This window comes from Alexandromys fortis, unplaced genomic scaffold (genome assembly GCF_014885135.2).
Source record: "Alexandromys fortis isolate MF-2015 unplaced genomic scaffold, M_Fortis_MF-2015_v1.1 scaffold_39, whole genome shotgun sequence".
NCBI classification, from domain to species: domain Eukaryota; kingdom Metazoa; phylum Chordata; class Mammalia; order Rodentia; family Cricetidae; genus Alexandromys; species Alexandromys fortis.
The window spans coordinates 6445724-6471359 of NW_026067918.1; the positions used below are offsets into that span (position 1 = coordinate 6445724).

General features: G+C 48.1%; 2 protein-coding genes across 7 annotated transcripts in view; one reads left to right on the plus strand and one right to left on the minus strand.

Annotated features, from left to right (window-relative positions):
• Positions 1-18856, plus strand: part of LOC126500489 (40S ribosomal protein S10-like) — a 20397-nt gene extending 1541 nt beyond the window's left edge. Inside the window, exon 2 of the mRNA XM_050140432.1 lies at positions 18646-18856. Coding sequence (XP_049996389.1) covers positions 18646-18856 — 211 coding nt within the window. The remainder of the gene's footprint in view (positions 1-18645) is intronic.
• The window catches only part of Slc39a11 (solute carrier family 39 member 11), a 421876-nt gene that overhangs the window by 350983 nt on the left and 45257 nt on the right, over positions 1-25636 (minus strand). For 2 of the 6 annotated variants that reach the window (XM_050140472.1, XM_050140473.1), the window contains exon 1: positions 399-583. The exons of the other annotated variants lie outside the window; for them this stretch is intronic. The gene's annotated coding sequence lies outside the window, so the exon portion shown is untranslated. Of the gene's footprint in view, positions 1-398; positions 584-25636 lie in introns of those variants that run through there. 6 annotated transcript variants of the gene reach the window in all.

Below are 25636 nucleotides of genomic sequence, written 5' to 3' on the forward strand. Positions count from 1 at the left end.
TTTTTTTTTTTTTTTTTTTTTTTTTTTTTTTTTTTTTTTTTTTTTTTTTTTTTGCTTACTTACTTAATCAAACCAGAGGGGAAACCTAGCCAAGAAACCAAGACCCCTACCTAAACCCAACACAAGACTCTCATTCCTTCTGCCCAAAGCCTCTTGGGCACGTGCCATCCCTACCAATTTGGAACACCGGGTTCCCATGAGAATTGCCACAACTTGTTTTAATCCATTGCTTCCCAAGAATTTTCTCCTTTCCATTGGCCAGCCGCAGAATTGGGTCATATGACCAGAGTCAAAGTCCTAAGGGAGGCACCCTCCCCCACTGCACACTCCCTCCCATGCCCACAGGTCCCAGGGCTGCCTGTCACCACCAGGCCAGCCTCGATAACTGAGTGACTTACTTTTACTCCCAACAAGTCCACAGACAGACGGCTAATGAGGCCGTGGCTCAGGCTACAAGTCTCCAGCCCGGCAGAGCCCTCCATACACCAGAGGTCCACATTTCTCTGAACACTGCAAGCTCTCTACGTGTTTCCAGATTACCATGAGGTCACAGGGTATCTACCCCAGAGTTCTGTTCTCCTCCCTCAGCCCAGAAAATTATAATACACGGGCTCTGGGCTCACACCAACTTGCTGCCAGGGGATCACCTGATTGCTAGATGTTAGAACGCTGTACCCTGATGTGGCTTCTTCTGGGGCTGAGAGGGCTATGCCAAGTTCTTCCAGAACCTTCCAGAGACATGCCCTCTGTACTAAAAATCTACTTTGTGTTCATTTTACTAACCACTGAGCAGCTCTCTGCTGACTATAAGACTCAGATTGCTACTTCACTAACCCACCTCTAAAAACGAGAGTCACAAAACGGTTTGGAAGGTTCCGGAGCGATGGCTCAGCAGCTGAAAACACTGGCTGCTCTTGCAAAGGATCCAGGTTCATATCCCAGGACACACATGGTGGCTCGCCACCCAACCATGTGTAACTCCAGTACCAGAGACTCCAGTTTCCTCTTATGGCCTCTAAGGGCACCAGGCATCATGAAGTATACATGCAGGCAAAACATGCAAAAATATAAAATAAAAATAAATCATTTTTTAAAAATTGGTTTGACAGAAATTTGTCCAGTGAAAGTTAAGAATTAATTCTTTCCCATTTTTCATGCACCAAAAACACACAGACGCCACGACCAATCGGCACTTAGGATCAATGTGACCAACCGAGCTAGGGAACTAAGGGGCCGCTACCAGAGCCCGGAGCAAGGAAACTGGATTTTAATTTGCCTCTGCCTTTGCTCGGCTTTTGGAAATATTAATAATTGATAAACATGATACGAGGCAGTGCCTTCAACCTCAGACACCGCAGGTCGGACATCACTGCTGCGGAGCTTAAGGAATAAACGAAGCCCACGGACACGAGTTTGAGAAGCAAGGTGAGCGACGACAGAGACACATCACCCCAAACAGTTAACTAGCCAAGTGGCTCCCAACAATGATGCCACGCTCCTAACATGTACACCAATTAACTTGCTCAGCCCTGAAGGGGGACTACAGTGAGTGTGGACCAGCCCTCTCCGGCGGGCAGGGGGGACATTTAATAAGCATTTGTCAAATAAATGAACGGCGATCTGCATTTTTCTAAGACAATTAATTTTCACAATGCACACTGCCCAGCCGGACTCCTAGTGAAAAATCTCACAGCTATCGCTAAGCCAGGAATTAATCAAAGAAGTGAGCACAGCTGCTATTCCAGGGGGCCGGTGGGACTCCAGGTGATTAGGCTGACAGGGGACAGGGGGGAGCTCACCCTGAAATGCCCCTGCCCCTCCAAGTGCACGTTAATTATTCCCTTCTTTTTCGGAGCATCTCCCCCAAGGAGCCCTTGTTGGCCAGGCCGTGGTTACCACTCTCCCCGGGACCCTATGCCATAACCTGTAAATGCCACACATCCTAGGGCAGAGGTCACTAAGGGCTGCGGTAGGACACTGCGGGTAGTGGGGCAGGACCCGCAGAGAATGTGGCCGAGGAAGAAGGAATCCCTACTCTCTCCCTTCTTGTTCTGTTTGGGTTGGATGGTGCTGGTGCCATAGCAGGGGCTTCGTGCATGCTGGGAAATGGTCTATCGCTGTTCTGTGGTGGCTGACATCCCCAGACCAGGTCGGGCATTGTTGGTGGAAACACCAAAGTGAACAAAGGCACCAGTCAGGTGTGGGGATGTGTTTCCATAATCGCAGTACTCAGGAGGTTGGGCAGGAGGATCATCAACCAGCCAGGGCTACACGAAGAGACTCATTCACAAAAACAAAACAAAACAAAGAGTCAGTGGCACAGAGGCAGAAACTAACCGCAAGAATCTGGCCAAGTACACTTAGCAAGCCAAGCTGTGTGGGTTTCAACGGGCATGCCTGCTGAGTCTGCTCTGATGCACCCAAACCCACATCCACACAATCCCACGACCCACCCAGCAATGCAACCCTCCACCACAAACTCTCTTAGACCATTAAAAAAAGAAAAATAACACGGCTTAGGTCGATTTACCACCCACTACGCATACAAATTACTTCAAAGTCAGAAAAGTGAACTTTCTTTCTACTCACCCCAAATTCATTTCCTTGATGGTGAAGCCTTAAAAATTATATGTTGAGAAATATGTAAGATTTCCCAGGAGAGAGGGTGGCTTGTTCAGAGGACCACTAGAGAAAAATCAGGAAGCAGTGGATTATGGGGATGGGAGGGAGAAAGGGCTGGAGCAGAGGAGATGCTGTAATGGAGAATCCAAGTCCCATGGCGGGTGAGAAACCATCCAGGGGCCAAAACTGGGCTCTCTGTGAGCCAGAAAAGTTCATGGTGTCCCACGTATTCTATAGGACACAAGCTTATGACTGCTAGGGGACCCAGAGAGCTTTCTTCTCTAAGGGATAGTCAAAAGACCCAACCGGGGACTCAGAAATATCTCAGTGCATCGAGCACTTGCTTCAAAAACATGAGGACCTGAGCCTGAACTCCCAGAGCCCACATGAAATCGGGCATCATAGCCACATCTGCGGTCCCAGAATTCCTATGGCAAGATGGGAGAGGGAGGCAGGAGAATAACCTGAAGTTCTCAAGGGCCAGGTCGCCTGAGGTACACAGCTGCAACCAATCACTCAATAGGAAAAGAGAACTTGTCTGGAACAAGGGACAAGACGAGGGCTGACACCTAAACTCGTTCTCTGACAATCCTCCAGGGATAGGGGCGGAGATTGGAAGATCCCTGGCCCAGGCTGGCTAGCCAGTCCAGCCTAATTAATGAGTTCCAGGCCAGTGAGAGATCCTTTCTCTCCCCCCCTTTTTTTTCCTTTAAATATTTTTTATTGATTTTATTGAGCTATATGTTTTCCTCTGCTCCCCTGCCTTCGTCTCCCCTCCCCTTCAACTCTCTCCCATGGTTCCCATGTTCCCAACTTACGAGATCTTGGAGAAACCCTCTCTTGAAGGAGAGGGACAGCACTCCTGGGGATCCTCCAGCCTCCACGTGTGCGTACACACACACACACACACACACACACACACACACACACACACACCTGTACACACATAAACACATTCCTTCCCTTGGGTGACCAACCATCTTGATTTTCCCAGAGTCACTGAGTTGGTACTCAGGTTGCCTGGGTTACAAGAATGAAGGGCAGCTGAGCACTGGGGTTTCAAGAGGGGCTTTCCCATTGCTAGCACTGAAAGAAAAAGAACCCATCCTAACCATCGGGACTTGAGGGTCAGGTTCACTCCTTGCCACCCAACATGTGATGTGATGTGACATTTGCACACCCAGCACAGACCCCTTGCCAGGGGACTAGTAAAGATGCAGAATGTCCGGCTTTGAGTATATGACTCCAGGCCCAAACTGCAGGCAGCTCCCCAGGACATCCCCTACGCAGTCATACCTGAAGGATGCAGAACCACTGGATGGAATCTGTCCCCTACCCTATCCATGGCTCCATGCATGCACTGTTTTTGATTTTACACCAAGAGGAACTTTCCAAATTCAGTGTTGGGTGAACGATTATAATTGTACATTTTTGTGCACAATTATGACACTGCCCTCTAAGAGGCTGCAGCAGACACCAACAAAATCCATGGCCCATTTTCTTGTCTCCCGGTTTCAAGAGAGGGTGGGGCAACCTAGAACCTCTGGCCCTCAGAGGCTACTCTGTTTGGCTACAGTTTCCCAACCAAAGCACAATGGAGCACCCATGCCGGACCATCCTTGACAGCAAGGCCAGGACACAATAACCTGCTTAGCAGAAGCCCAGATGTGACAACCAAGGAAGTCTCCCAGAGTGTTCAGTTAAGAACCATGAGCCTGGACAAAGGGAAGAGACATCCTTATGGGAGTGAGGGCAATCCTCCTGCCAGCTAAGGAGTTCATTAAAGTCTTGAAAACGAGGCCAGGTTGAACCCTGCAGGCTCCAGGAGAAAATCAGCTGGGCGACCAAGGGCTAGCCCCATGTCTAAGGGGAGGCCTTCTGTCGGTGACATTAATGAAGACAAGCAGCCTCCAGCTGCTGGGAGCTTCTGCCATCTGCCCCTGCACCCACAGACACTCTTTATTATTTAACCCACAGAAAGCAATAGAGGCTTTTGCCTTTTATTCGTGTGCCATTATGAGTCATATCCGACGCTTTCTAATGGCATTGTTTAAAAAAAAAAAGAGGGAGGGGAAGAGGGGGGGGGGATGTTCGTTTGTTAGGATACCCAGGGCAATCCGTCTGCACACTCCTCAGCCATCTAACAGAAGGTGTGAAGCCGTCCCAGGCGAGGGCACTTGACGCTGCGCCCCCACTGCAGAAGAGTGTTATTTACTATATGTGTCACTGCACAAGGCTTAGGGACTGCCAAAAGCCTCCCATGTCTGCCTCCAGGCTAGCCTGGGCATTCCCCACCCTTACGGTGTAGAAGGAAGGCGGACCCATATATATCTTGCCGATTGTAAGATGCACTCTTGACCTCCATTCTCCACAATTTAGCATCTTGAAACGCTGGATTCGGGGACTGCTAGCACGCTTGCCCAGCAAGCACCAGGCCCTGGGCTTCATCCTCAGGATAGCAGGAACTGGGTGTGGAGGGACGTGCCTGGAATCCCAGACTTACGCAGGAAGGAGTTTCAAGTTGTCATTGGATACAGAGCAAGTCTGAGCCCAGCCTGATTCCAGGTGATCTTGTCTCAAACAAAACAAAACAACACCAAAAACCTGTGCACACCACAGCTCCTGGCAGAGGACAACTTGGCTGGAGGTGGTACACTCCTTTTATCATCTCCTTCGAGCAAGAATCGAACTCAGGATGTCCAGCTTAGCAGCAAGCTACCGTACACACCAAGCCATTGCACCACCCCGGCTTTTGCCTTTTTCTTTTGAGATAGGGTTCCAATGTACATTAATTACTCAGGCTGATTTCAAATGCTCCTCATGGCCCAGACTAGCCTGGAACACATGATCCTCCTGCCTCAGTTTCCAGGTACACACCGACAAGCCTGGCTTGAATATTTGTCTTAAATCTACCCATCTGAATTAGCATCAGTAGGGCCCCAGGCAAAATACCATGCAAAAAGAAAAACAGAAAACTCCCTTGAGTTCAACTGATTTGAAAAATAAAAGCAAAGTATCAGATTCAAACCATGAGGGATGTGTTAAGAAATAATTCCTCTTCAATTTATTCCATAATTTTTCTGTGTATATGAGGATCATACACATAACACAAACATGTATTTGTTATGCATATGGTTTCTTTTATGGATATGTATAACATATGATCAAACTAAGCCTAAAAGGGTTTCCAATTTTCTTTTGGGTTCTGTGTATGCATGTGTGTGCACAGTCTGTGTGTGCACTCATGCCTGTGTGTACGCACATGTGAGTGTGTGTGTGTGTGTGTGTGTGTGTGTGTGCATGTACCGACACCAGTATCGTCCCTATCGCTTTCCACCTTATGTTTTGAGGCAGGGTCTCTCACTGGACCTGAAGCCCACTGGTTCAGCATGGCTGGCTAGCCAGGGAGTCCCAAGGACCCTCTAGTGTCCACCTTCCTCTGAGATGACAGTGTCCACCATGAGATTTGACTCATAATTCTGAGGGTTGGAACTCGGTCCTCATCCTCACAGGACAAACAACTTTCAGACAGAGCTACCTTCCAGCCCTAAAAGAGACCTTTTTGTTTGTCTAGGCTAGATTTTTGAAGCATAAATGGGTATTATAATTTGGGGTAGCTTTTCTTTCTTGGAGGGTCACAGAATAGTAATCCTCCCTTGGGCTGGCAGGGCCTTAGTGTCAGATGTAAATTATACACTCTGACCTCACTCAGTCCAGCCTGTGCATCTGTGTAGGGCCCTTTCTTCAGCGGACAGCCCACCGCTTCTAGGCACGAATCTGCCCCTCTCAACCTTGCTTTCCTCCACTGGGCTCTTCCTGAGTCCTGCACTAGGAGGGAGGCCAGCCTAACCCTCTCAGCATCATGCAGGCTTCTCCCCGACTCATTTGTGCCCCTCCCCAACTACAGCATGTCAAAAACAAAGGTTATGGCTGGCTGAGTGGGACGTCTCGGGGTGACGCATCCCTCCTGCCATGGACTGAGTCAGAGCATCTATGATGGACTATGAGTAGGGAGAAAACCCTCTCTGGTACCCAGAGAGGCTTCCCCAGGTGATGCTAAGTTGACAAGCATCCATTCAGCCATCTCGAAACCCAATTTCTGTCTCTCTTGAAAGCCAATTTATCCCCTGGGGCCTGTGTGCATTCCTAATTCCCTGGGTAACTGCTGTGTTCCCTAGAGGTTCCTGTGTTGGAAGCTCACCCCAATATACCATTATTAAGGTTGTGAAGCCTTTAAGGGGTGGAGTTAAGTGGTCACAATGGAGATAACGATGATTAATAGTTCAAAGTAATGTCTTCTAAACTATTTTTGTGTGTCCTACACAAACATACACATAGATAAATGGACATATACATATTTGACACACATGTATGTCCACAAATCTATCTTCTTAGAGATACATGTATGGATGTCTATAAAGCTAAATTATATAATGTGACTGTGCATATTTATATATGTAACTATTAATTTGAAAACAAATACCTTTGCATGTACCCTTATATCCTTCCATGATGATGGTGTTACTCAGGAACATACTGGATGACTTGGTGGCCTATCACAGGCACCACCAGGGCCACTTCGCCTCTCCTTCCTTTGCTGTGTGGTACCCACTGTGGGACTGTGCGTTTGGATTTGACATACCTTCCTGAGAAACCTACGAGATACCTCTACCCTCCCTGGCATAGATCACACTCTCTGCTTTATCGACAGGGTTTCTCTGTGTGGCCCTGATTGTACTGGAACTCGCTCTGTAGATCAGGCTGGCCTCGAACTCAGAGATCCACCTGTCTCTGCCTCCTGAGTGGTGGGATTAAAGGCGTGCGCCACCACCCAGCCTAGACTACACTCTTACGCATGTCTCATTGAGGCTGTTTCCACAACATCCCTTCCTCGAAGGGCAAGCTGGGGCAAGCTGGGTCATAAGGAAAGGACACACTTCATTTTGACAGGCATTGCCAAGTCCCACTCATGAAAGTGGTCTCCACATTTATGTCACTGTCATCGCAGGTAAATGGACATTCCTTATTCTGCCCAGGGCTGAGGGCTAGTCATGGATCTTCACCAATGTCCCCATTCGGGTGCTGTAATGGCAGCTTCGTCCTCTGAGAAGCACGTGTTTGAACATCCCAGCCCTGTATCTGCCTCGATCTCAACACCTGTGAAAAAGACACACGTCAAGCTGGGTGTGGTGATGCATGCCTTGAATCCCAGTGCCCAGGACAGAAGCAGGCAGATTTCTGAGTTAGAGAACCTGGTTTACAGGGTGACCAGGGCTTTCCAGGACAGCCAGGGATACAGAGAAACCCTGTCTCAAAAAAACCAAACTCTCTCCCCCTTCCCCCCCCCAAAAAAAGACACACTGCATAGAGCTAAATCGATGTTGGAATGCTACATTGAAGCACGTGACAGGGAACCTCTGCGCCACAATGAAATTTAGCCGGCTTCTGGAATGTCTCTATGACAGTGATTTCTCTCCCTCTTTTCCTCTCTCTCTCTCTCTCTCTCTCTCTCTCTCTCTCTCTCTCTCTCTCTCCCTCACTCATTTCACAGCCACACATTTCCCATCTGGCTCCCCACAATTATTAGCCTTCCCCGCTGATTGTCAATACCGTTTGTCTCCCTCCTTGGTTCTCCCAACCGTGAACCTTCCTCCTTACCGCGGTAATCCATCTTTCCCCACAGGGACCCTTCATTGGGCCCAAATCTGACTGACTGTTTTCTGTATTTGGTTCTTGAGCCTGCCTCATTGCCCAGGCATGTGACAATCAGTGAGTCCACAGCCACAGCACTTACATCCCACTGCATGAACCCACACAGAGAGTGACAGAAATCCAAGGCCAGAGTCCAGTGTGACTCTCTGGGTGGCTCATCTCCTGACCACTGCCCCTGAGGAGCATACACCCAGACCTTGGATGGAAGTGTGTGCCCCTTCTTTATTGTTTGAGAAATGCCAAGGGACACTCCCCTGGTCTTTTGCTGTAATTTCCCTGCCCTGTGTTCGTCTAGAATCTGCTCAGCAAACCTACAATCGCATGGACTTGTCTGAGGCAGCTGACTCATTGTGGGCAGGAGCCTGGCTGCACCGGCTGCTCAGTGACTTCGGCAGGATTCCTCACTGCCATCTGGAGATGGCTCCGTTCCCAGCCCCTATTCCTCATGGTTGGTTTGCACTTTGGTCCAGACTGAAATTGAGGGGGGTGGGGGTGGGGAGATGGCTCAGTTGGTGAAGTACTTGAATCACAAGCATGAAGACTCAACCCTCAATAACCCACGTGGAAAAGCCAAGCTTGGTGAGAAACGCTTGGCTTCCCAGCACTGGGGAGACAGAGACGGGAGGAGCCTGGAGCTTGCTGACTGACCTGCCTAGCCAACTCTGCGAGCTATAGGCCAGTGAGAGACCCTATCTCAAAAAACAGAGTGAGGACAGAAAGATTCTTCAGTGGGTCAAGACAGTTGCCCATCTAATGGCCTAAACTCAATCCCAGGGTCCCAAACAGTGGAAGAAAGGAACCAACTCATACAAGTTGTTATCTGACCTCCACACATGTGCATACCCGTGAACACACATATGTGCACAAGCAGCTGGGTATTGTGGTGCTACCTTTAATCCTGGCACCCAGGAGGCAGAGGCAGGTGGATATCTGAGAATGTGAAACCAGTCTGATCTACATAGCAAGTTCCAGGCCAGCCAGGGATACATAGTGAGACTCTGTCTTAAAAGCCATAAATATATATGCCATTTTTAAAACATCAGAATAGATGACTCCTGGGGAATGACACTTAAAAATTGACCTCTTGCTAACACACACACACACACTCGAACACTCATATGTACACACAAACAAAATTAAGTTTGCAGTGCAATTTCTACCCATTTTCCTGCACTGCCATTCCAAGTCCCAGTGCCTAAAAGCCAAAGGCAACACCATTAGCCACAGGCCACCAGAAGAGGCTCTCCCGGCAGCAGGGAAGGTCAGAGGAGGTTGGAGTTGACACTGAGCAGGATCAAAGCCACTTTCAGAGGCTTCTTCAGCTGGGTACGCTGACCTTTCCGTCCGTGTTTACTTGGCAATGACCTTTAAGCAGCAATCAGCGAGAATGAAATGCTTCAAAGGAATAAATTAGATAATGCAGATGTCCCCCAGTGGTAAGTTACACCCAAGGCATCCCGCTGACAATGAAAGTGGCCCTGCCCTGGGAAGCCAAGGGCTCAGCCACCCCTTAGATTAACAAGCAAACACTGGGTCCTCACAGACTCCGGCTCAACAGACAATGGGAAATCTGGAGGCAGGATGACCTGAGCAAGAAACATGATTAGTTCCAGAATTAAACCTCAAAGAGGAGCTGATGTTTCGCTTTGAGTCTATCAGAGTAAAGGATGCCCCATTGTGCTTACCCATCCCAGGATCGGGGGAATCCCCAAGGTCTGGGCACAGCTGTGGTAGAGGAACCGCAAGGGCTCCATCCTGCTTCAGTCCCTTGAAGTCAACTAATCCGTGTCTTCCCAACACGGGGCTCTCTTCTCTGCTAAATGCTGGAGAGGCTGAAATACTAGAGAAATTAAGCTTTCAAAGTCAAAGACAGAGAAAGAACTAACCGATGTCTCCACACTGTTTTGTCTCTATGTATATAACATACTCCGCATGTTAAATTTTACCCTCCCAGCCTTCCTTTTCTCTCTTTCTCTCCTATGTTCCATCCCGTTCACAGCAGCACTCCCAGGTAGCATCAAATAGAGCAATGTCCTTAAAGAAAAGTCAGGAAAGCAGGGCGTAGTGGCATGCTGGAGAGGTGGAGGCAGGAAGATCAGAAGTGCAAGGTCATTTATGGCTACAGAGCTAGTCAAAGGCTAGCCTGGGCTACATAAGATGGAGGAGAACAATTCAGAAATAGGACTGGACAGCAAACCCTGAAATCCTTTGGCCCCAGTCCTCTTTCCTGTCCACAGGAGAACGTGGTGGGTAAGGCATTGCAGGAAATCCACCAAGGAGGAGGGTGCATTCCTCCAGAAGAGGGATTTTCACAACCTCCCTCAGTTACCTCTTCCTGCTCCTGCTCCCCCCAAGGCAGGACCTGGGGAGACACCATCAGGAGAATGTGAAACAATGTCTAAGTGGAAGACATTGCAGCCCTAAGGTGGCAGCCCTGGGACAACAGGGGAGCTGACATGGGGAGATTCTTTTGGAACAAAGAGGACAGAGATTTTTTTTTTATTATCCCAAGCCTGAGAAATGGAAGTCTGGGCTCAGTGAAGAGAAAAAGGAGAATGTAGGTCACCCTCCACTTATTAATTATAATGGTTTGGAAACGGAATGACCTCTAAATCAAGCTATGATCACATAACCCCTTCCCTACCAAGGAAAGTGGATGGAAACAAAAAGTCGTTGCCGAGCAATGTGCCTAGAAACACCACTCAAGACAGCCAAGAGACAAAAGCAACCCACGCGTCCAAGGACTGGTGGATGAATAAACGTGAAGGGTATATCTATGCAATGGAATATTATTCATCCATGAAAATGAAGCACTGATACATATCGCAGTGAAAGAAGCCAGACACCAAGGATCACATCCTCTGTGATTCCACATACATGCAAAAGCTAGAGTAGGTAACTCCACGGGAGAAAGAGGAGTTCTGATTGCCAGGGGCTACAGAAAGAGGGAACAGGTAGGAAGGGCTTAGTGGATACAGGGTTTTATTTTAGGACGATGAGAAGTTTTGGATGTACATGAAGGTCATGGGTGTGAATCCTGTTAATGACCCTTAATCATTTATTGAAAATGGTTACACTGGAGAGATGGCATCATAGCTAAGAGCACTGGCTGCTCTTGCAGATCAGGGTTCAATTCCCAGCATCCACATGATGGCTCGCAGGTGTCTGTAACCCCAGTCCCAGGGGATCTGACACCCCCTCCTGTCCTCTACAGGTATTGCAGGTATATGGTACACAGCCAGAGATACGGGTGAAAATAGATGTGGGCAAAATGCTTATATATATATGTATATATATATATGTATATATATAATATTTTTTAAAAGAAAGAAAATAGTTGATCTGATGTGAATTTTACCTCCATCTTTCCAAAGTCTCATGAGTAAGCTTTATTGTAATTCACTTCCAGCCGTGGGCTTCTGCAGACAGGCACATGACCCTGACGTAGGAAGGGCTATACGCAGGTCCACTCCCCTACTTCTGTCCTGGAATGCAGGCTGCCACATTTTGAAAAGAAATATTTATTTATTTCATTTTATATGCATGAGTACTCTGCTGCATGCATATCTGTGCAGCACATGCATGCCTGGTGCTCTCAAAGGTCAGAAGAGGGTGTCAGATTCCCCCGGGATTGGAGCTACAAATGGTTGTGACCCAATATATGGGTTCTGAGTCTTGAACCCAAGTCCACTGGAAGAGCAGCCAGTGCTCTTGACTGATGAGCCACAACCTCAGCACTTGCTGACCCTTCTATAAAACACCCACAGCTAAATAATTTCTCTTCTTCGGTAGAATGGTATGTCTACTTGTTTATTGGCTGTGTCCTGAAAAGATCAGAATTCCAGCAGTAGCCCAGTGCCTCCGCCTAAGGGAGATACCCAATAACCATGTCCAAATAAATAAGGGACTAGAAGATTATCCTGTTTGCATTTTTCTTCTGCTTTTGTTTTTTAAAATTAAACTTTACTTATTTATTCTGGGGCGAGGAGGAGCATGTGTACCATGGCACACCAGTAGAAGTCAGAGAGCAACTGTAAACCTGCTTCTTCTCTTCCACCGTGTGGGAATCTGGGACCAGACTCCAGTGGGCAGGCTTGCTCACTGGCCCACTTACAAAAAAAAAAAAAGTGAGAGGAATGGCTCAGTGGGTCACATGCTGGCCACACAAGTATGAGGGCACGTGTTGGCGTTGACAGGACCCATATCAAGCTGTACTGTGAGATGGTCAGTCGAGACACGATCCCCCAAATCTCATAGGATGACTAGCCTGGGCTGCACGGCAGCAAATAACAAGAGTGTGTGCTCACATGCACACATACACACACACACACACACAAATGGTTAGGGTGGCAAACAGATGTGGGTTTTTTTCTCACAATTGTAGGACATTACAGTCATACATATGTATAAACCAATGGACAGCAGCATGCATACATGCATGTATACATACATACATACATACATACATACATACATACATACCAATGCACACAACATTTTAGAAGTCCCTGAGTGCCTGCGTCTGGGTTAGTCTATCCCAGTGGGTGGTGCTTTGGGTGCCAAAACTCTTGAGGCGAGACAGCTCTAGCTCCTGTCTCCTGGAGCCCATCAGCTCAAATTGAAAAACTGTTCTATGACTGGTTGGAGCATCAGGGAGGCCATCCAAACCCACCGATGGGACGGTCGTTAACAAGAAATCAGCTAAAGTGCTCTTCTGCCAGAACTCTAGAAAACTGGGCCCTGAAATCATCAAGATCAGCAACAGAGTGGGTCTTTCCTGCAGGACAGTGGAACCCGCCACCCCTGCAGGGACCGAGTCAGTATAGAGATATGATAACCCACACAGTCTGAAACAGCCAAAGGAAGGAGAGAAGACGTGAACTGACCCGTTAGTTCACTAAACGTTAGGTCAAAAATTAGCAGAGGGTGGCTCACAAGCCAAACCTAATTACTACCTGGTTTTATAAATAAAGGGTAAATGGAGAAGGGGCACTCATGCATACACAAGTGTGTGCTTAGGTGCATAGAGGCCAGAAGTCAGCATTGGCTGTTTTCCTCAATCACTCTTTACCTTATCTTACTTTTTGATATAGGGTCTCTCACTGACTCCAGTAAACTGGCTGGCCCCTGAGTTCCTCCTGATTCCTCCCAGCACAGAACTGAAACTGAAGGCATGCACCACCAGGCCCAACTTCTGCTGCGGTGCTGAGGAGCGAACTCACCACCTCAAGCTTGGATGGCAAGCACTTTACTGACAGAAACGTCTCCTGAGCCCCTACAGATGAAGGCTTATGGGGAGACATCAAAGTCACTGGCTCCTATGTCTGCCTACAGCTACTTTTCCAAGCAATAGGAGCAGTGAGTATTTACCACAGCAAACACATGCTCTTCAAAGCTTAACCTATCTTCTCTCCAGCCACGCGTAGGAAGTTTGCACCGCTTCCTTCCTGATGCTGCGACCCTTTAATAAAGTTCCTCAAGTTGCACTGACCCCCACCCATAAAATTATTTTTGTTGCTACTTCATAACTGTAATTTTGTGACTGTTATGAGTCATAATGTAAATATCTGAAATGCAGAATATTTGATACGCAGCCTCTGTGAAGGGGTCGCCACCCACAGGTTGAGAACTGCCACTCCAGAGGAAGAAAAGCAGCCCACTGTAAAGGGGACATAATGCTTCATTCCTTAGTCAGGGACTGATAACCTCCTGTTCCCTTCTGTTTCTCCCCACTGGTCTACATCCAAGCACAGCTAACTCCCAGTTGTGTTGGAGGCTGTTCAGACAACCCCTCGCCGCAGATACGGCAAAAAGCCTTCATAATTGGTTTTAGATGCTAATAAGAGTTGCCTATCTCCCTCTCTGTCCCCTGGCAGATGTATCTTCCTAATCATGTGTGACTCAGAATGATGCTGAGAGCAGCCTGTCCCTACCCACTGAACACAGAAGCTCTCGAAGAGGGATGGAACATCAAAGCAAGGGGCTGCCCCACCATGCAAGGAGGAGCCATGGGGCCCAGCAGGAGCTGGAATTCAAATGACAAATGGCTGTAAGAAATTTCTTTAAGAGTGGGGTCCCTGAGAAATCAACCACGCACCAGTGGGGGGCCCCAAATCTAAGAGCCTAAGAACAGCACAAATTGGACTTTACGGGTATAGTTAATATATATGTATTATATTTATATATATGACATATTTAGATAGATAGATAGATAGATAGATAGATAGATAGATAGATAGATAGATCACAAAGCTGGGTGGGTAGGGATCTGGGATGGATCAGAGTGGAGTTGGGGTTGAATATGATCAATGTCCATTGTGGAAAATTCTCAAAGAACTACTATAAAATATGAAAAAGGAATTCAGATAAATGACTTCTTAGTATGGGCATGTCTTAAGTGTTGGGTCACTGGGTGTCATCCATAGCTTGCTTCAGGTGGCAACTCTCAAACACAAAGACGTTTCATGAGTCTTCTAATGCCAACCAGCCAGGAAAAGCCAAAGACAGGGCCAGAGGGCTGATGGCTCCGGCTCCTTACTGAATTTCACTGGTCTCCCTTCTGGCCACCCCAAAGGCTCTTCTCTCATATACAGTGGGCAGAGTTGGCACACACAGTTGGTTCTATCCCCTGGAAAATAAACCTATCTAAATATTTATTTGTTTATTTACTTTCTTATTTGTTTGTTTGTTCTTAAGTCAGGGTCTCACTGTATAACCCTGGCTGGCCTGGTACTTACCATGTAGTTAAAGCTGGTCTTCAACTCACAGAGATCCGCCTGAGTGCTGGGATTAAATCTACCTCTTCTAGTTTTTTTGCAGCTACATGGAGTGAAAACAGATATCTGTGGTAACCTAGTCTCCCCTCTCTTCCCTAAAAGAAACTCTAGCTCCTCCTTTCTTCCCGTCTTCCTTCCTTTTGTTGTTGGGGAGGGTTTGAGACAGGGTTTCTCTGTGTAGCCCTGGCTGTCCTGGAGCTCACTCCGTAGTGTTGGCCTCAAACCCACAGAGGTCAGGCTGCCTCTGCCTCTTGAGTGCCTGGATTAAAGGGGTGAGCTACCACCGCCCGGCGGAAATGCTAGCTCTTGGAGGGACACTGGGGCAGCTAGGATACGGTCTACATTTCCCAGTAGCCCTTGCAGCTGTGTGAGCCCATGTGACAGCATTTTAACCCCGAAGCATCCCGTAGTAAAAGGCTGAAGCAAGCTTTCCTCCGCTCCATCCTTCCTGCTGTCGGAAAGAAGCAATATTTGTCAGGGCAGCAGCCCTTTTGGACTACAAAGGAACCCGAAGATGAAAGCAACCTTCCACAGAGCAAAAAGGCATCAGTGTCACTGATGTTATGGGACACTCTACTGGGCCTAGATTCCTTGTAGATTTTTTTTTTCTCTATAAGGCAAGGCCCAGTTATTTAGGACTTTCTGTTGCTTGGAGTGGAAACTCATTGCAAGAAATGCATGGTCAGAGCATCTGTTGCAGGCTTGCTGTGGCATAAATGAACAAGTCTCTCCTTCCTCATTCTGACCCCCAAACTCTCTCCTCCTACTAACCCCATGGAAAACTCTAATAAAATACATGGTTGGAAAACTCAGGAAAAAAAAAAAAAAGAAACCTTGGTTTAATTACATCTGCATGTGGTTGGCCACTTCCATGGGAAAAGGGGATGGCTGGCAGCATTCTCTTTCTCTTGGTTATGCCCCGAGCGCTGAGACTTCCGAGGTTCAAGGCTGACCCACAGGTTATTAGCAATATGTGGCCACTGTGCTAAACAGGCTGGAACTGCAGCGATGTGGGGAATCGAAAAGCTTCATCACCAACTCCCACCGCTACCGAAATGTACTCCACTTGGGGAAATGACTAAGTGTGAGACTCATTAGAAGCAATGTTTTCATCCCAACCCGCTTGGCCTTTGGAAATTTCAACATATTCCCCATTTATGAGCTAAAAGAAACAAGGTCCCTGCAGAATTGTTTGCAGTAGCCTCCATAAAATTTTAGGTTTAAACCACTCATGCAGATATCTCATCTTATTAATCATGCAAAGGTCTTCGATTGTTTCCAAAAGCCTGGGACTTCTGGAAAATTCTCAGTCGAGGATGCATTTCCTATTCCTACCGTCTATGTTATTGCATGATGGTGCCATTGATTAAGACTGGGTGATGCCTCCGCTGGTAAAATACTTGCCACGCAAGCATGAGCACCTGAATCTGATCCCCACCAGGTATGACGGACGGCACACATTCACAATCCCAGGGCTGGGGAGGAAGAGACTGGCAGACAGACCCAGGGCTTGCTGGCCAGTCAGTCTAGCCGACTGGATGAGTACCGGACCAGTGAGAGACCCTGTCTCAAAAAGCAAAGTAGATCCGATCAATTCTTTACGGTTGTTGTAGAATAGGGAAAAAGTCAACCTTGTCGTTTTCTTTTGTTTCTATTCGTTATTTATTCATTCAGAGTCAGGGTCTTGCTGGAAAGTTTAGGCTAACCTGGAACTCTGAGCCCTCCTGCCTTGGCCTCCCAAAAGCTGAGATTCATGAGCCCAGTGTTAGATACAACCTGAAAGCCCACTAATTCACATAAACAAATTCCGTATACAAAGTAGAGGCTATAAATACACACTGGCTGTGGGTGGGAGCGTAAAACTGGGACAAGTCACTGTGGAAAGCGGTATAGGGGGTTTTCCAAAAAATAGAAGTACAGGGCCAATAGAAGTACTCGGCGGGTAAAGATGCTCGCCACCAAGCCTGCGGACCTGAGCTTGAGCCCCAGGACCCAGGTGACTCCCACAAGCACGCCATGGCACCGTGTGCCCACCTGCCCCCTCATTTCTCTCCCCATTTGTCTCTTTCCTGGCTACTTTTGGGGACATTTATAAAGGAGTTAAGGGAGAGGCTCCTTTGCTTTTGCTTTCTGTTGCTGTGGCAAAACCATGACCAAAGCAACTGGGGAGAGGCAAGGGTTTTCTTCAGCTTCCAGGTCATCCCTGGGGAGGAACTGAAACCAAGACCAGGGAGGGATGCTGCTCACTGGCTCCATCATAGGCTCCATCCTAGGGCTTAGCCAACCCTCTTTCCTTTCCTCTGAGTCAAGTTCTCTCCATGTAGCTGTGGATGGCCTGGAACTTGGTATATAGAGCAATCTGGCCTTGAACTCACAAAGATCCTCCATTGCCTCTGCCTCCTGAGTGCTAGGATTAAAGGAGTGCGCCACCACTGCCCAGTTAGCTAACTTTCTCAGACAGTTCAGGTCTACTTGCCTAGAGACGGTGCCACCCACAGTGTACTGTGCCCTCCTACATCATCAGTTTACACAATCCCCGCACAGACATGGTCACTGGCTAATCTAGGCAACCCCTCAGGCTGAGAGGTCCTCAGATGATGCTAGACCAGTGGTTCTCAATCTGTGGGTCGAGACCCCCTCGAGGGACGGAAGGACCCTTTCACAGGGGTCAACACCTAAGACCACTGGAAAACCAGATATTTACATTAAAGTTCATAGCGGTAGCAAAATTGCAGTTATGAAGTAGCAATGAAGATAATGTTATAGCTGGGGTTGTCGGGGTCACCACACCATGAAGAACTGTACTAAAGGGTCGCAGCATTAGGAAGGTTGAGGACCGCTGCTCTAGTTACGTCACATTGACAACTGAAGCTAATTTGGGCAGTTGGTAAAGCACTTACCTCGCAAGCATGAGGACCCTAGTTCGACCCTCAGAACCCATGGGGAACTTCTGGGTATGCTGACACCTGCTTGCAGGAACACGTATTTGCCATCCCAGAACTAGCACAGCAGAGAAAGGAGTACCCCCGGAGCTTGCTGACCAGCTAGCCTATTTGGTGAGTTCCATGCTCTGAGAGATCCTTTCCCAGAGGCATTCCCAAGGATGACAGCAGAGGTTTCCCTCTGGCCTCCATGTGCACACAAGGACACGCACATATACACATGCACATGCATGCATTCAAAACAGTTTGTAACGTGTTATGAAACTGTAGCCGGGCAGTGGTGGCACACGCCTTTAATCCCAGCACTCCGGAGGCAGAGGTAGGAGGATCTCTGTGAATCCAAGGCCAGCCTGGTCTACAAGAGCTAGTTCCAGAACAGCTAGGACTGTTACACAGAGAAACCCTGTCTTGAAAAACAAAACAAAAAAGTATTATGAAATTGTCTATATGGTATACCCAAACTATCAATTCTGTGAGCCACGTATCTCTCTCACAACACACTATCTGCAGCCAGAACCATCCTACGACACAAGTGTTTTTTAACCTTAGGCTTTTGACCAGTGTGTTCTATTGCCCTGTCCCTGGTCCTACAGGAAATGCTTCTGCAGAGGGGTGGACAGGGAGAGGTCTTCACCAGGAGCTCAGCCGCTGATCCGTGAGAAGCGAGCCAGCTGTTGCCTGGCAATGCTGCTGTCATGTGGCCAGGCCCCGACGTTGTGCAGTCACCCACTAGCTGGCGATCAACCCAGTGCCAGCATGTGCAAACAGCAGCCCACGCAGGTGGACCTGCTGCAGGTGGCTTGACGGTGGACAGGAGCGTCAGGAAGAAACACCGATTAAAGACAGACAGCTCAAGACCGGGTTTTAGACGGCCTCACTTCCTGTCTACATCCGCGAAGACCACTGTCATCTGGAGCTGGAGAATACGCCCTGAAGATAGCTAGATTACCCGATTTCTCATCCATCCTTTCTCTGGCTCCCTTCCAGCCTAGGGCACATTTCCCCAGTGACAGCTGGTCAGGAAGATGAAGTTGACGTGCCGCCTGGACCATCTGGCTGCTGTCTCCCCCTAGACCAGTTCCTCTCTTTCTTCCAGAAGTGTCCCGGACTCTAGGATCTCTGAAGAGCCTCATCCTGTTCCACTTCTGTTTCCTGGAAGCCCGAACCTGTCTTCAGGTCCTGTGGGGGTCTTCTGTGGGCATGAGGATAGTGACGTCACTTCTAAATGCCTGTGATGACCTCAGTGTCCAAGAACAGCGAGGACTGGTGTGGGGAGGAGCCTGGGTTTCTAAACAACTGTCACCAGGGTGTTCTTCCTGTATATTCAAGATATAACTGTGGGCAAATTAACTTGACCTTGAACGTGCTGACCGTGTCACTACATGTACTATCCCAACCTAACTGGCATCCACCTGAAACATACCAGTGTCCACAGGTTAACGCTACCTCAATAAAGCAGGGAAGGAAAGCTAGGCTGGTGGATTCCAATTATGCATCAATTATCTTAAGGAAGCCACTGCCATCTAAGGCAGGGAGTTGATTCTCCCAGACAGAGAGCCCCCATGTATTGTCAGAAGATTCCATGGGACTCTGCCCCCTTCCCCAAATATGATCATTTAGGGTAGGTGCCCAGAAGGCTCGTAGCAAATGCTCAACCCCCGCTGCCTCTCAGTCTCTGTGCACCCAAAGCTGAGACTCTGCACAGAGCTCCTGCCACCTGCGGCAAGACTTTAAAATTCGCCTACAATGTGGAGAAAGCCTTACACTGCCAGCAGGTAAGCCACCCTGGCCTGCTTCTCGCTCTCCCATCTTTTCTTAATTTAACGACAACGGCCACGCTTCTCGATGCTTCCAGGGAGGATCTTTTTTTTTTTTCCCAGCTGCAGCCTTGGTCACACACAACTAGGGTAACTTGGAGGATTGAAGGAGGCAGTGTGAGGAGAGAAGCTGCCCTGCTCTCCCAGCCCCCAGGCTCTTCAGGGCACACACACTGTCTTTGCATGGAAAAGAATTTCTTCCTGGTGCTGCAGCCCACTTGATTTCCAAATAAAATAACTGTCCTCGGGCACTAGGGTGGGGTGACACTGACAGCGTGGGAGGTGGGGGTGGTGGGGACAGGATGACCTATGGGCCTCAGGGGAGGGAGGCTCTGCAGAGGGAGGAAGGGAAGAGAAGGAGGCTGCTCTAGAAGGAGCTGTTTGATTTTCAAAACAACAGCAGGAACCTGGGTCCCAGACTCTCTTCCTTTGCTGTGTGCCAAGGTGTGACTGTAGAAGGACCGGCGGCCTTGGTGCTTAGGCAAGAGGGGCAGAAGAGAGTCAGTCGGGTTTTGGCATGCCAATGACTCCTGGTGGAAGGAACAAAAGGGGGCTCCTATCAGCTGCTGAGCTGATATGGGGCTGCCACCCCAGAAGAGTGAAGGGATGGGGAGAGTGAACAGGCTGGAGAAGCCAAGAGTTAACTGCACATGGTCAAGAAAACGTTGTCTAAAGGAAGCTACAGTTTAGCCTAGAAAAAAACTGGAAGATCATATGAACTTTTACCCAGGTATAGGGGTGATGCTCACCCTCAGTGGGTTTCGTCTTGGTTTTAATTATTTTATTTGTTTGCTTATTATGTGTGTGTGTGCATGTGCGCGTGCACACACGCGAGCTCGTGTGTGTCTGCAGCCCACTCCCAAGCCACAGCACATGGTTGAAGGTCAGAGGACAACTTTCAAGAATCAGTTCTCTCTTTCCACCACGCAGGTCCAGTTAAGAGCACCGGTTGTTCTTCCAGAGAATCCGGGTTTGATTCCCAGCACCACGCAGCAAGCAGCTCACAACCATCTTTCACTCCAGTTGGAGCGGATCCAGCACCCTCTTCTGGCCGCAGACAGCAGGCAAGGCTCATGCTGCACAGACAGGCACTCAGGCAAAAACACCCACAATGTAAAATTGTTTTTAAAAAAAATCAAATAAAAAGTAATAGTAACTAAAAATCTTGACATTAAAAACAGAAAATGAAGCATGCTTAATTAAAAAGAGAGACATTGGGGTTCAACCTGAAGATCTGAAAAGCAAAGCAAGCAACCTCTGGCTCTCACCTCTACCTCAGTCCGAAAAGGCGATCCTGCCTCCAGGAATCTCAGAATGAGACTGTGACTGAGAGCTGTCTCCTCCCATTTTATAATCCTCTCTAGGACTGGGATGAAAGGCATGCACCACCTGGTTTCCATGGCAACTAGTGTGGCTACTGGGATTAAAGGTGTGTGTTACCACTGCCTCGTCTGTAAGGCTGACCAGTGGAGCTGTTTTTTTTTCTCTGATCTTCAGGCAGTCTTTATTTACTAAAATACAAATGAAACACGCCTACAAGAAAATGTTCCGGAACTTCAGTGAACCTGGGACTTCAGACCAAGTCCTCCGACCCCCTTCTTCGGAGACTCCTCCTCCACAGGTCCATGTAAAAGACCGGGGAAGCACATTCTGAGAAGTCCCTGGGTTAGTATGAAGCCAGTGGCCCATGGCCAGGATGTGTGAAAATCAGCCCCACTCTTCTGGATGCCAGTTAATCCTACAAAGGGGTTTCTTGCCCTGCTCCTGCTGCTATGCATTGGCCCACAGTCCCACAGTTCTTCAGGCCAAGAGTCAAGTCATAGTGAAGGCATGGGAAGGGCCTCACTCCCCAGGAGGCTTCAGGGAGGACTCCCCAGGAGGCTTCAGGGAGGACTCCCCAGGAGGCATCAGGGAGGATTCCCAGGAGCCTTCAGGGAAGAATCCCTGGAGGTTTTGGGGAGGACTCCCCAGGAGGCTTCAGGGAGGACTTCCCCACTTCACTACCCTTGATACCTTTGGTCCACACTGCACTGCTCTCCTCTCTGCCTGCATCAGCATGTGGCCCTTCCCCTCACCCTCATCTCTGTTGTTTTTTTTCAAGGACACCAGTCCTGTTGGATTAGAACTCACCCTAAGAGCCTCCATTTAACTCCCGGGGGTTTGGATAGACAAGAAATGCCAGGCCATACACAGAAACAGATCTCTGACCAGAACCTGTGCCTAGCCCAAGATGCCAAGCATTGCCTGCAGTGACCAGGCCAGGCATAACCCTGTCACGGATAGCCCTAAATGACCAGGACTTGAGAAGTACTGACAGCTGCCTTAACAGCCCCATAGGGTCATAAATATACTGAAGAAAGCCAAATCTTCTCTCTATCCAAGCATGTAGGGAGCCCTGCTTCTAGGCCGCCTGCCAACATCCTGATCATCCTGACGGTCCCCACACTAGGCAAGCCTTCCCTTCTGCCTATACTGGAGCTTTCCTGGCTCCCATGCCCAGCCACAAATCTCTGCCAAACATAAATGATGACAGTGGACTCCTCGCTCTAGCAAGCTCTGAACAAAGAGATTTCACTCGTTCTCAGGTGAGTGGTCTCCATTTAGTCCACGCTCAATTACAGCTGGTGGGGCTTAATTATAAATCAGACCAAGTCGTGGGAACCAGGGAGGGGTTAGGATACCAACATCTTCTGAGGAAAGCCACTCAGCTCACAAGAGTACCTGAGGCCCTATCAATTCAACCATGGCCCTGCCTCTCCCTCTCCTCTATCCCCTTTCATAACCCACTATGTCCCCCAAAGGACACCTTTCCACCGTCAGAACATAGAACGCACTGCATGGGAACCATCGGCATGCGTCTCCATCAATGCCATGTATTTCTTCCCTGGGCAGGAGCGGGCACAAAGCAAGTACTAGGTAGATCTGATTAGGTGAATGTAGAAGCGCAGAGGAGATCAGAAAGGAAGGGGAAGAAAGCAGGAGACTGTGACACCCAAGAGGAAGGCTCAAGTCAAGAGAGCTTTATGGACTAGAGCTGGTCTTGCAGTCCTTTGACCCCACAAGACCAAATGGACCCACAAGTCATGTATTTCTGAAGGTACCCCAACTAGACAGAAATAGCACACATCTGGCATTGTCACTGCATGTCACCAGCTAGAGTCCCTAGTTCTAGAAAAGGGTTGCATGCAGCAGAAGTCATGTCATCCCCAATCGCACGGACAGGCATGACAACAATGGCACCGTTTGATGGGAAGTCCAATGGTACAATCTCACCACCAGCACATTCGTGACTGACCTAGAGGGAGGCACCAGAACATCCCTGGGGTGGGGACCTCGTGTGAGCTGTCCAAACCAAAAGGCACTTAGCCAACCGAATTGATAACCAAGTCCAAAGTTAACCAGGTTGACAATGTTCAACTGGTTTAAAGCAATTAAATAAGAATTTAAAATTCCTTCACATGGGGCTACAGAGGTGGCTCATTGGTTAAGAGTAATTTCCTGCTTCTTTAGAATATCCAGGTTTGGTTTCCAGCACCCACACGGTGGCTCGTGACCACCTGTAAATCCAGTTCTAAGAGATCCAACTCCTCTTCTGATCTCTGCTGGCACTCATGCACAAAATAAAACCTTTTAAAAACATATCTGTGCATATAAATTAATAAAATCAAACAAAACTCAAATGCAGACTGCCACTAAGATGCCTAAGATTAAATATGTCAGATTAGGGGACTGGAGAAATGGCTTAAGTGGTTAGAAGTTCTTGCTGCCCTTCCAGATAGACCTGAGCTCAGTTCCCAGCACTCATATCAGGTGGCTCACAACTTCCTATAACTCCAGCCCCAGAGATCTGATGCCCTCTTCTGGCCTCCATGGGCATTGCAAACAGATAGTATACTTACTACACATACAAATAATAAAATATTTTCTAAAACCCCCAGCATATTACCCCTGTGAGTTTCTCTTCTTGCTTCCAAGTTACTTGTCTTAGTTACCATTCTATTGCTCTGAAGAGACACCATGACCAAGGCAACTCTATATAAAAGAAAGCATTTAATTGAGGTCTTGTTTACCGTTTGGAGGGTTAGCCATGATCATCATAGTGGGAAGCAGACAGGTATGTCACTGAAGCAATAGTTGATCCACAAGCAGAAGGCAAAGAGCAAGAGGCTGGACCCAAAGTGGACTTTTGAAATCACAAATCCAGCTCTAATGCCACACCACTTCCAAGGCCACATTGCCTAATCCTTCCCAAATAGAAACCTCAGAAACAACCATTCAAAGACTTGAGCCAATGAGGGCCATTGTTGTCAAATATAATTTTAAGATGTGTTACATTTGTTTATGCTGTGAAACATTTGTTTGAATGTTGCAAAGATGTGCTGCATTCTTTTATGTTGCATTTGTTTAACTCTGTGAAGCGGTATTACTTTGCCTGTCTAAAACACCTGAACCATCTAATAAAAAGCTGAGTGGGCCTATAGCAAGGCAGGAGAAAGGATAGGTGGGGCTGGAAGGCAGAGAGAATAAAGAGGATAAATCTGGAAGGAGAAGATTGAGGAGCAAGAAAAGGAGAGGAAGATGCTGACGGTTCACCACACAGCCAGACAGGGAATAAAAAGGAAGAAAAAAAGATAAACAGAAATAGAGAAAGGTAAAAGCCCAGAAGCAAAAGATAGATGGGATAATTTGAGAAAAGCTGGCAAGAAACAAGCCAAGCTAAGGCTGGGTATTCATAAGAAAGAATAGGACTCTGTATGATTTATTTGGGAGTTGGTTGGCGGGCCTCCAAAGAGTAAGAGTAAAAACCAACCAACTGTAGGCCATTGTCATTCAAGCCACCACGCCACTCTAAAATGACGGTAAAGAAAAACTACAAAGCCAATCTTTCAAAGGGAGCAGAAAATGATGAAAGAAACAGCATCCAGCAAGGAAACGTGACACCATTTTAGAAGTTGGAAAATGGCCAGGGAGACAGCTGACTTCAAAAAGGAGAGGAAAACCAAACGATGGCCCCGAATGTAAGAAAACAATCAAACTAAAATGCCATTCACATTGCAGAAGCTGTCCAGGGACTGAAGGCCTCCCTGGGGTTGATGGAATCCACGCTGGGCAGGGATGGAGGGCTCCAGGTTGGAGAGAGGAGGGCGGTTGGTGGAGTTCACATTGTCCAGTTAGATGCTTAGACCTGCCTCCACTTTGCAAGTCTCCTCCTACGTTGCTATCTTTGCAATTGCCCACATTTAGGATAGGGCCTCCTCGTGCCTGAACTGGCCTTGTCCCGTAGGCAGACTGATGACTATCTTTCTTTGTTTGTTTGTTTGTTTTTGTTGTTGTTTTTTTGGGGGGGGGACAGGGTTTCTCTGTAGCTTTGGGACCTGTCCTGGAACTAGCTCTTGTAGACCAGGCTGGTCTCGAACTCACAGAGATCCTCCTGCCTCTGCCTCCCGAGTGCTGGGATTAAAGGTGTGTGCCACCACCGCCCAGCCTGATGACTATCTTGAATATCACCATAGGACCTTCATCCTGAGATAGATGGAGATAGAGACAGAGACCTACATTGGAGCACTGGACTGAGCTCCCAAGGTCCAGTTGAAGAGCAGAAGGAGGGAGAATATGAGCGAGGAAGTCAGGACCGCGAGGGGTCGATCCACCCACTGAGACAGTGTGCCAAAGCCAGCTCAACTGGGACTGAACAAGCATGGGATCAAACTGGACTCTCTGAATGTGGCTGACAATTGGGGCAGACTGCTAAGCCAATGATAATGGT